General features: G+C 41.4%; 1 protein-coding gene across 2 annotated transcripts in view; it reads right to left on the bottom strand.

Annotated features, from left to right (window-relative positions):
- Window positions 1-1,955: 1,955 nt before the first annotated feature.
- The window catches only part of SETBP1 (SET binding protein 1), a 306,763-nt gene continuing 296,958 nt past the window's right edge, over window positions 1,956-11,760 (bottom strand). For both annotated transcript variants that reach the window (XM_065406939.1, XM_065406941.1), the window contains one exon: window positions 1,956-2,521. In XM_065406939.1, the coding sequence (XP_065263011.1) occupies window positions 1,956-2,521 (566 nt within the window). The remainder of the gene's footprint in view (window positions 2,522-11,760) is intronic.

Genomic DNA, 11,760 nt, shown 5'->3' with positions numbered 1-11,760 from the left:
CACAAAATTTGTCCCTAGATTTTTTTAACAATGCATTCAGTTTGAATAACCTAAGGTGCTATAACAGAAGTAAGAAAAAAATCAATCTTTAAAAAGAATGAGCTTTATGTTTACCGTGTCCCTTTAACACCATAGTCTTGATATGATTCTGTACATAAAGAACAGAAAAGGAACACTTTCTTTTTTTGGAGAACTAATATCTTTATTTATTTATTTAGTGTCATGCTATTTGAAATTTCCTTGGCAATAAGCCACATCAAAGATTTCTCAAACTAGGGAATCGTTTAATAATTCCACTTTCCACTCCCTAGCTGGAATTTCTCTCACTTCCTCGACTAACATTAATCTTGCCATGCCAGGTGTTCAGAATCTTGGAGGAATTAAAAATAAAATAAAATAAAATAAAGTTGAAAGTTCCTGTTTTAAAATTTCAACAACTGACTTTTAAAAAGTTTTATGACTGCAACGGAATAGCTTTCATCCTCAGTCTTAGTTTTGCTTAATGTTTTTAACTGGGCTGTGGACATTGAGATCAGATATTTTATCCAAACTAAAATCAATGGCTAAAGTACAACTCGAAGGAGAAATTTACAATTTAAACTGACCATTTAAAGAGACGATTTGTCACACACAGTTTGCATCCATGCAGACTGATAGCTTTGTAATTACATTATGTACAAAAAAACTTTTTAGTTTATTAAGGCAACCACAACTTGGAGAACTTGTCCAAAGTGGCATTAATACAATTGCAGTGGTGCTACCCTTTGAACATTATTTTTATTTTTCAGATAAGAACACTTATTCCTTTTTTGTCTTACGAAGTAATTGCCAAGAAATAACCTACTTCTTCATATGGTTTTATTTTCTGTAATTTTTAAATAACCTACTTTAGCTATTTTCTTTTTAAACAACATACCAAGGCATTGCTACACAGTTTTGATCCAATCCCGCAAACATTCTGCACCTGGGATTCCTGCTGATTTTAATGGGAGTTCCTGGAGATGAGAATGAGCAGGATTGGGCCCTCCTCCGCCCCATCATTTTTGGTGATTTTATCCATATTGTACAATATTGTCTATTCCCTGGAAGTTTCTTGCTGTTCTTTACTGCTATATACTGAGCATGAAAACAACTTGGTGACTGGTGACCCCTTTGTTAACATGCCACTGGGAATTACAAGTTGCTTAACAGAAAGGTGCTACCATTACTGAATATCCATGTACACCTTATTTTAAAACATGATGCTATTCCATCATTCCTCAGGATAGCACTCGGAATGAGCGTGTGTGTGCATGTAAGGCTGTATTTGTGTATTGCCTATATTGCAGCTAGTCCTTGTAAGTAGGCAAATAACTGAGAAAAAAAAGTATAGCTAGAGTAAGGATTCAGGCCCTTTGGGATTATGATGTCCCCAAAGCCCAGCAGGTTTATAAAACTGAAAAAATTAAATGAATTCAAACAGATCATAACAGAGATCACAGTTGAGGAATTTACATTATTATTTTTTTTACAGTGAGTTCTACTATGGTATAGCTATTCGTAGTTGTGCCTGACCCACCAAATAAAATCAAAGTCGAGTATGCAGCTCTAATGATGTTCAGTTGAGTACTGAGAAGACAGCCTTCCGCTTGCAAGATATGAGAACAGCAATGCTGAGATGCTGATTTGTTTTGGACACTGCAAAGTGGATGGTCTCATTAACTTTGAAATCCCCCCACCCACACTCTGCTCCTTTCCCCCTTTTCCTACGGGCTAGTGCCAAAGATGACAATGATGATGATGATTATTATTGGTCCATCCTATCTGAACGGTTATGGCTGCCATGCTACTGAGAAGGAGAGTGACTCTGATGCTGCTTCAGGGGTCAAGCAGAACCTACACCCCTTACACACGTCAGTGTGTCGGTCATGAAGTGCTCAGCACCCAATACTGGCGGTCCATTGGATGTGTCTGTACTAGGGAAGAATTTCACTTTCACTTCCTCTTGCTTTCCGGTGCCTTTTCACTTTCACTTCCTCCTCCTCCTCCTGATGCTGCTGCAGATACGGTTTGTTTTTCCTCTTTCCAACTCGTGGTGTCCGGGAAAGGGGTGGGGGTGGAGGAGGAGGCGGCGGGGGAGGAGGGGGAAGCGGTGGTGTCTCTCGAGCCATGTTTATTACAGCCTCAATGGTGGCCATGACTGTATCTTGACTGGCTGCTTGCTCCAGTATTAAAGGGTTCAATGTGGGTCTCTGACCTCGTTTGCTGGGAAGGTCAACGCATTTTTCCAGAACTGGCATTTGGTCTCTGGAGTCTTCGTCAAATGAGAAAGGTTGCTTCCGGGGACGCCCTCTCCTCTTCTTTACGAAGTTATTGCCTGTCTTTGATTGTCTCTGCAGCCGCTTGGCTTTCAGGATTTTGTTCACATGATCCAAGTTCTTTTTGGTGGACAGGATCTTCGTGTAGTTGCACATCTTGCGCACCTCACACTGGATTGCTTCGATTTCCCGACGCTTGAATCTCTTTTTCAGTGGTGAGCTGGCTGCGGGGAGAAAGGGAGAGAAACATCCATTGTTAACACAAAAATGAATGAAAACTGTCTCGCTCCTCCCACCGTTAGAAAGGTGAAAAGCTGGTGTTTTTGAACATGTTTAATAGGGCAGAATGAAATGATTAATAGTAATGGATGATGATAAATAATGACAGAAAGATGGAAACCAGCATAGAAAAAGCAATTAAAAAAAAGAAGACGACAAGATTATTTCTTATAGTGGCTGAATCAGCCATGGAAGAACAATTGTTATAATCTTTATTGCCAGTTTAGATAAAAGCCTTTAGGACCCCAACTACACAACAATCCTCAAAGATCTATCCATCTTCGTGTCCTCTCTGGAGCAACCTGTAGTTGCCAACCTGCTTTTCATTCCTTTTGCCTAATGACCTGTGAAACTCCAAAGCAATAAAGACTTCACTACATGTTTTACAATGGGCTTGATTTAACCCCACTGCTGTATGGGACTGCCACGAAGGGGCCTGCTCTCTGTCCCTGCTCCGATGCCTTCCCATGGTGTTGGAGGACATGGTAGTGAAGAGATGCCACACTGATTTAATGTACTAGCTATCAACCTTGGTAGGACTGGTCACCAATCTGGCATACATCACAATATCTGCACACTTGATGGCTTCACCCTGCCCTTTAATGGTCACTGCAGTATCCATTGCAGTTGAGAAGTGACAGGAATCAGTTTAATGACTATAAAGAAGACTCGTTATTGAAGCCAGTGAACATAGACTCTGTGGTTCTCTTTAGCTCCCAGACTCACTAGCGTACTTGTGCTCCTTAATATCACCACCCTAAGCACTGACCTGAACTAATCAGTCATAAAATTGATAGCTGTCTACACTACAGTCACACTGGAAAAGTCAGAGTCAACAACAGTTGCCACGTTGCAGTATCAGAGATACTACAGTAAACGCCTACACTTAGAGAGAATATAACTAATCTCTCAGATACCAGAGCAGTAAGGGTGAGTAAATACTGTCTCTTTAATGCGAATCACTGTAGATTTTTTGTAAGTTACATTCTGTAATATCTGGTGGATGGGAGAAACTCAAAAACCATTCATAAGTAAGTACAATCAAAGAAGCATCCAAAACACCTCATTAAAACACCTTTTCTCAAAATGCTTCAGCACTAGTTTTCTGGGCAGAAAAAGGAAGCGAATGTGCATATGCAAAATTTATTCATTGCAAAAAAAACCCCTAAAACTTACCAGAATTTCTAATATTCGTACTCAGGTGCAAGACTGTCATTCAGTTCCCCTACTATACTTATTTTTCAAGGACAAATTGAGATCCTATATTGAAAGGAATGATGATCCAGTGGTTAGGATTCTAGATTAGCATTCCAGAGACATGGGCACAAGTCTCTCCTGTGCCAAATACCTTGGACAAGTCACTTTGGGCCAAATTTCTAAAGGTTTTAGACAATTGAAGCAGCAGATAGGTGCCTACTAGGATTTTCACAAGCAACTAGGTATCTAACTCCCATTAAAATCAATGAATGCCTAGGTGCTTTTAAAATCCCACTAGGCCCATATCTAATAAAATGGGGGTAAAAGAACTTCCCCACCTAACCTGGGTGTTGTGAAGATATATACATTTAAAAGATTGAGAGGTGCCCAAAGATTACAGGAAATGGGGGCCATGTAAGTACCTATGATGAAAGATATTGTTTTAATATTGAATTTCCATTGGGTTGCACAGAATTTTGCCCTTACCAAATTAAGCATTTAAAAAAAAAACTGGCACTAATAATGCTAATTTCAAAATCAGGGAAATGTGGCTTGTATACTTAAAAATATAGCAATAATAGTGACAACAATCTTAGGGTTAAATTCTGTGTTCACTTGAATGGGATTCTTGGCATCAGTAGGATTGCATGGGTCGCATATAACACCAGAATGTATGTAGTGACACTTTCTGTTTTTTAAAGGTCTGTGCAAACATGAACCGATTAGTCCAAATGACATCTTGGTGAACTAGGTAAGTATTATTAACTCAGGCTTGCACATGGGGAAGTTGAGACCCACAGAGTCTGGTTCTGATCTCTCTTACACTGGTTTTATGGTGACTTATCTCCATTGACTGCAAAGTTGTTAGCGCCTGATCCAAGGTTTATTGTAGTTAATGGAAACATTCCCATTGACTTCCACGGACTTTGGATCAAGCCCTTCCTCTTAATTCAGACCACTGTAGCTTATATCAGAATCTAAGGGTACGTCTACACTTACCTCGGGGTCCGGCGGCAGGCAATCGATGTTCTGGGATCGATTTATCGCATCTTGTCTAGATGCGATAAATCGATCCCGGATCGATCCCGGAAGTGCTCGCCGTCGACGCCGGTACTCCAGCTCGGCGAGAGGAGTACGCGGCATCGACGGGGAAGCCTGCCTGCAGCGTCTGGACCCGCGGTAAGTTCGGACTAAGGTACTTCGAATTCAGCTACGTTAATAACGTAGCTGAATTTGCGTACCTTAGTCCGATGTAGGGGGTTAGTGTGGACCAGGCCTAAGACTGTAGTTAAGTCACTTGCCCAAGATCACACAGTGAGTCATTGTCCGAGCTGGGAACAGAACTCAGCAGTTCCTGGCTCTCAGTCCTTTGCTTAGGATGCTAGACCTTCTTAAATTGTTGAATTGTTCTTCACTAGATGGGGGCTTCGGTTCACAGTTCATAACTTGCTCACAGGTTATGGGTAAGTAACTATCCCTTTGTGAATGAAACAGAATGTATTGATTAAACTACTGAAATAATGTGGATTTCCTTTTATTCCTAACCTATCTCTTCTGCACTAACAGAAAAGAAACGAGAAAATTCAGGATTTCGTAGTAAAGAATAAAATATATCCCACTAAATTAACCTCAGTCCATGTCTATTTGCAAACTTAATTTACACCTGACTGTCAAGCAGTTGCTTGGGTTTCAAATCCTGGAAGTTTCAAAAGCAGCCAAGATTTATTGAAAGGTTCACTTGGGGGTTATCACTCCCTTCGTGGATAACAGCCTAATCCTTCTAGCGGTAGTTTAAAATAAAGTTCTATTTTAACATTTTCTGTAGATAACCAAGAACAGTCAAGTGGCAGAAAACACTATTTGCTTGCTCTGGGATACACCAATTTCAGAGTAGAAAACTCATTCATTGTCTTTCCCCTTTGGAGAACATAAATTATTGGCTCATATAGCACCAGGTTGCTTGGATTCCACAAAGAGCTTGCATAAACAAACCCAAGTTACAATGCAAGAGGTAGGAGTGAGTCATAAACAAAACACAGACATATGCTCTCATATAAATAAAGACCTGGATGGCCAACTTCCCAAAGTCTGGTTTTCATTAATTACAAAACAAAATATATTTTCCATATGTAGCCCACTCTTCCCCCCCCCCTCAAAAAAAATCACTGACAGTTTGTGACTCACAGAGGACAAAGAAAAGAGGAATGCAGTCATTTTGGTAACAAATACAGAAAGGCTGGAAATGAAATATCCAAACTGCTAGGGAAAAGCCAATTAGTTGCACTAAATTCCCTGCAAGTATTTTGGTCCCCCCTAAAAAGTGTAGATTAAGTGTTCTCAGGTTGAGTGCTGGTAAGAGACTGATGTTTATTTCCTAGCCTGATCACATGGTCTAGGACATGGTCACATCCCTGTCACATGGCAAGAGTCAATGTCAATTGACTCCAGTGACTATTGTTACATCTTCCAGTATTGCCAACCCCAAGCATTTAAAACTCATGAGATTGGCTTTAAAATCTTTTAATAAATAAATAAATGTGGGGTTCTTTTTATTTGCTTTTTTAAAAAAAGAGTTGTTTTCTGGATGCACTCAGGTCACATTTTCAAGCATTTCTCTGCAACCATGAGGGTAGAAACTTAAACTTAAAAAAGAAAAGAAAAAGCTGAGATTCTCATGTAAGCAAGTAACCACAAAAGGTGTGGATTTTAAAAATACACCAGATATTGCGAAATTTGAGACAAAATTGCAAAGAGTTGGCCACACTCTCTTCCCTTCCTTTTCATAGACTCATAGACATTAAGGTCAGAAAGGAACATCGTGATCATCCAAGTCTGACCTGCACACTGCACGCCACAGAACCTCACCCACTCCTGAAATAGACCCCCAACCTCTGGCTGAGTTACTGAAGTCCTCAAATCATGGTTTAACTTCATGTTACAGAGAATTCACCATTTACCCTAGTTTAAACCTGCAAGTGACCCATGCCCCATGCTGCATAGGAAGGTGAAAAAACCCCAGGGTCTCAGCCAATCTGACCGGGGGAGAAATTCCTCCCTGATCCCAAATATGGCAATCAGTTAGACGCTGAGCATGTGGGCAAGACCCACCCGGCAGATACCTGGGAAAGAATTCTCTGTACCAACTCAGAGCCCTCCCCATCTCGTATCCCGGCTCCAGCAGTTGGGAATTTTTGCTACTGGCAGTCACCGATGGGCCACAGGACATCGTAGGCAGTCCTATCGTGCCTTCCCCTCCATAAACTTTGCAAGCTCAGTCTTGAAACCAGTTAGGTTTTTTTGCCCCCACTGCTCCCCTTGGAAGGCTGTTCCAGAACGTTACTCCTCTGATGGTTAGAAACCTTTGTCTAATTTTGAACCTAAACTTGTTGATGGACAGTTTATAGCCATTTGTTCTTGTGTCCACATTGGTGTGTAACTTAAATAACTCCTCTCCCTCTCTAGTATTTATCCCTCTGATGTATTTATAGAGAGCAGTCATACCTCCCCATAGCCTTCTTTTGGTTAGGCTAAACAAGCCAACCTCTTTGAGTCTCCTCTCATAAAGTAGGTTTTCCATTCCTTGGATCATCCCAGTAGCCCTTCTCTGCACCTCTTCCAGTTTGAATTCCTCCCCCCCGACCCCAAATCAATTGAAAATAAAACAGCAACCAAAGCTCTCTGAGGATTATAATGCTTATCAGCTATCTGCCAATAACTGCTGTTGCTGCACCTCAGTGACTTTCTGATCATCCCACACTTATTTTTCTCAAAACAGTTGTTTTTGAAGTGGGCCGTTCTGCCACTGAGGTGGATTTTTCCCCCCTTAATGAGTGGGTGGACATGGGATATGGTTATTAACTCTTATCAGCAGCATTCTGGATATCCTCTAGAAGCAGAGATCTGGTGTCTTCCTTGGGTTTGTTTAGATACCTTCTCTTCTTCCTCATGTATAACTCACTCCTGGGCGGTTTGACCTTGGAATTGACTGTTAAGTTGGCAAGTTGCCAGCTACTTTCTGTTGGATTCTACTGTTTCTCTCACTTCCAAGCGTTAGGATGCCTGTTAGAGTACTGGACTCTTTTACTGTTTCCGGGCTATCCTCAGGAAGCCAGTCAGATGTTGACATGAATGTTTTTGCCCTTCTACTCTTGAAGGTTCTGAGCTGGTATTCCTAATAATACACTTTGTGCAGGAGGTCAGACTAGATGAGCATGATGGTGCCTTCTGACCGTAAAGTTTATTAGTCTATGAGGTGTGTTGTGATATTTTATCAATTATAAGTATGCATCTCTTGAATATACCAGGCCTATGAGGTAAATAGGGTGGGTCTTTAACAAAACTTTTAAAAGCTTTAAAAAAGTTCAGCGCATACGATGGTTAGCTTGTATTGAATCTGTACTGGTTCACCTAGCTGTAGTCTATATTCACTATGAGCCAGACTGTTGGGGAGCGTCAGGGCCATTTGATTGCACATAGGATTTAATGAAGTGTGCTTGTGCTGATATAACAAAGAGAATTGTCAAAGGGAGCCACTTATGAACTGAGGACCATTTTGTATTATTAAGTCATCTTGAAGCTCTTAGTGAGCAAACTGCCATTTACTATGTACTCTTATATGCCTACTTGACATTTTGTACCATGGTTAAGCGTAATAAGAGTTAATCTTTATATTTATGATTATAATTTGTTATTTGTATTACTGTAGTGCCTAGGAGGCCCACTCAAGGTCCAGAACCTCAAAGTGCCAGGTGCTGTACAAACAGAGAACAAAACAACAGTCCCTGCCTCAGAGAGCTGACAATCTATGTAAGAACGTACCTTTGTGATTTGATTCACCCAGATCAGCACCCAGTCCCAGGGTAGTTAGAATACTAATTTGGATTCAGTAGTTCTTTTGCATCCTTTTTCCTGTATTTACTTTATCCTTCACCTTTAGGTCTCTTGTAACTACAGAAATGTTCTCTTCTAGTACCACAAAAGGGATGAGGCAATAGCACTACTCCAACTGAGTGCTGGCCTTTGGAGCAGGCGGGGCCATCCAAAGGGATGGTGCAGCAGGACCATTGCCTATGTGTAGCAGGGAGCAAGGGGAAAGATTGTGCTGCTTGAGGCACTGGTAGTATGGCTCTGCACTGCCCCTAATGAGGGCTTGTGTCTATTTGAACAATCTGGCTAGAGACTAGAGACTACAGCTAGGTGAACCAGAACAGATTCAATACAAGCCAACCTCAACCACACATCCTATACGCTGAACCTTTTTAAAGGCTTTAAAAGTTTTGTTAAAGACACAACCTATTTACCTCATATCACGGTCCATCCTACTAGCCTTATGACTCTTCCAACCAGCCCCGCCAGCCTCCCTATATACCTTCCTCTTTCCTGGATTGTTCTGCAAGGTCCACTCTGGGCAACCATGCCACTACTTCTCAAAGGCCATGCAAAGTCAGACGGGCCTACATAATGCAACCCAGAATGCAGGGAGTTTGATTACAGCACCAGTGAGGCTGCTGGTAGGAGCAGGATGTCTTCTGACCTTCCCACGAAAGGAGCTTCCCAAATACTTGGAGGCAAGAAATGAAAGAGAACAAATACTGAACTTCCCACACTGTGAAGAGGAGCTGTGGGAGAGGAACAGAAGGATGGGCTTAGGCATCAATCTCAAAGATGAGATGTTAGGTGCACCTTCCCTCCACTCCACTCAGAGGAGCTGCTAGACAGGAGAAAGACCTTTTGCTTCAAAGATAATGAAGAGCCACAGGGAAAGAGCCAGAGCCCATTGAGGGTTCCATTATAGCGAAGGCCTCACAAGTTATGGATATTAATTCAGATAAGGACCTTCAGTTCTGGACGTCTATCTGACACCAACTGTGTGAGGTTTTCCCATGGTTAACAGAGACTAGCGCTTCACAAATGCTACTGTGCCCTGTACAAGTACCTATAAAGTCTCAGACCAATGTCACACCCGTCTCAATGGGTCCTCTTTCCAACTGAGCCCTTACACACCTACTCCATTATTATCCCACCCTCCAGATACAAACAAACCTGCCTCCCCCTAAGTGAGTCACCATAATTAAAAACAACAACAACAAAATCAATTGAATCCTTAAAAAGACATTTTTATGACTTGCAAGAAAACGAGAAACTATTTGGAAAGGGCTGGAGTTTATTTCTCTTCTCTCTTCATCTGCACAGCTGCAATGTCGCTCTGTCTCGCAAATAGAGACAAATTGAAATGGCTACAGGACATGCGAGGAAGCCATAGAGTATTGATATGACACAGGAAATAGCTTCTGAGGCAAAGGGGAGAAGCTTTGCTTAAGCGAGACATTTCCAGTGCTGGTTTAAAGCTGTCTGAATTACTGTGTGACATGAAGAGGTGAGCACAGGTTCATCATACTGTTGGGAAGTTCACCAATACCTCCCTAACTTTATTCTGGACAGCTTTGGTCTGTCTGTAGCACTAAAGATCATTCTTAATGATTGTCATTAGAGATCCCTTTGGAGTTGCCGGAGGCCATTTACAACAGCATAGTACAGAGAACAGTGTTTGCTCAACAGCTGGGCTCAGTTTGTAGACTTGGTTTGAATCAAGAAGTTTTCAAAGAGCTCCCCATTAATTACAGGAAACCCACAGTACTGTCCTGTTTCCCCATTAACACAGTTTCTTTTGGTTTTCACTAAATTATTTCAACATCTGGGCTACAGATAAACCAACAATGTAATTAGACTTCTGACAATGGAAAGAGTGAACTATGCGGACAAGCGTACACTTTCATCTTGCAACTGATCATAAAATATTTGTGTGCTTTCATTCTCCTGCATTAAAAAAAATAATAATCTGCCCTTAGCTCAGCTCTTTAATACTTTCCTGTATATAAACAGAGACTCCTGAATATTTGATACAAAAAGGTTATCTTTACAGAAACCACTTTATGCATGGAGCCCTTGTTTTCATTATTTATCCAAGACGAAGGGATTCGTTTAGAAGCAAAGTACTTTTGCACTTTAATGGTGCTTTACATTGGTCAATTAAATAACCAATTCTTGCAAAACTCTGCAACAATGGTAACTCTTTTGCAAATGGGGAAATTGAGGCATATCAAGGTTAAGAAACTCTTGAGGTTTAGGGAGATCTCAGTGAAGGGCTGTGCACTATGGATTCCCTATTACTGGAGACTGGGGTTAGCTTAAGGCCTGGTCTAAACTAGAAAATTAGGTTAGTCTAATTAAGTTGGTCAGAGGTATGAGAAATCCACCCCCCTGAGCAGTGTAAAGTCGACCTACATCCCTGTGTAGACAGTGCTAGGTCGACGGAAGAATCAGCCTCTCAGGGAGATGGATTACCTACGCTGATCGGAGAATCCCGCCTGTCAGCACAGGTAATGTCTACACTAAAGTGTCACAATGGCACAACTGCAGCATTTTAAGTGTAGACAAAGCCCCTAGTCTTGTCACTCAAGTCATAATGCCAGACCTATCTCTTTACGCAAGCTTCCCAGATTAACAAAGACGATGGGCAAATGACCTAGCTACATTTCTAATAGAAGGAAATCATCACCAGGAATGATCTCATTCAGAACAACAGCACAGAACATGGGTGGATTGGAAAACAATCTCAGAGCGAGGAATAGACCCAGAGCTACTCTTAATTACTTATTTCTTCCGATTTGCTTTTAAGGCTCTGTCCATTGCACCAGGTGCAATATATAAAATCACACTAAAATAACCTGAGTAGATGTGATGGCTGCCATCTTGGCAAACACACCAGGGACTCAACCAGGGCACTCCAGAGCTAAGGCTGTTTAGCTATAGGCTGTAACAACTCATGTCCTCTATGGATTGGCAAAGATGAGTGCTTGTGACACACATTTACCAGTGGATTATATACACGAAAGGCTACCTCAGCTGCTCAATATTCATTGAGCATTTGGCATGGTGGGAACATTAGATGAAACTTGCTAGTTAGCAAGCAATGAATGTCAGGGCT

Source organism: Emys orbicularis, chromosome 6 (genome assembly GCF_028017835.1).
Source record: "Emys orbicularis isolate rEmyOrb1 chromosome 6, rEmyOrb1.hap1, whole genome shotgun sequence".
NCBI classification, from domain to species: domain Eukaryota; kingdom Metazoa; phylum Chordata; order Testudines; family Emydidae; genus Emys; species Emys orbicularis.
The sequence above is the reverse complement of the archived record's forward strand: the minus strand, read 5'-3'. Positions and strand labels throughout refer to the sequence as shown.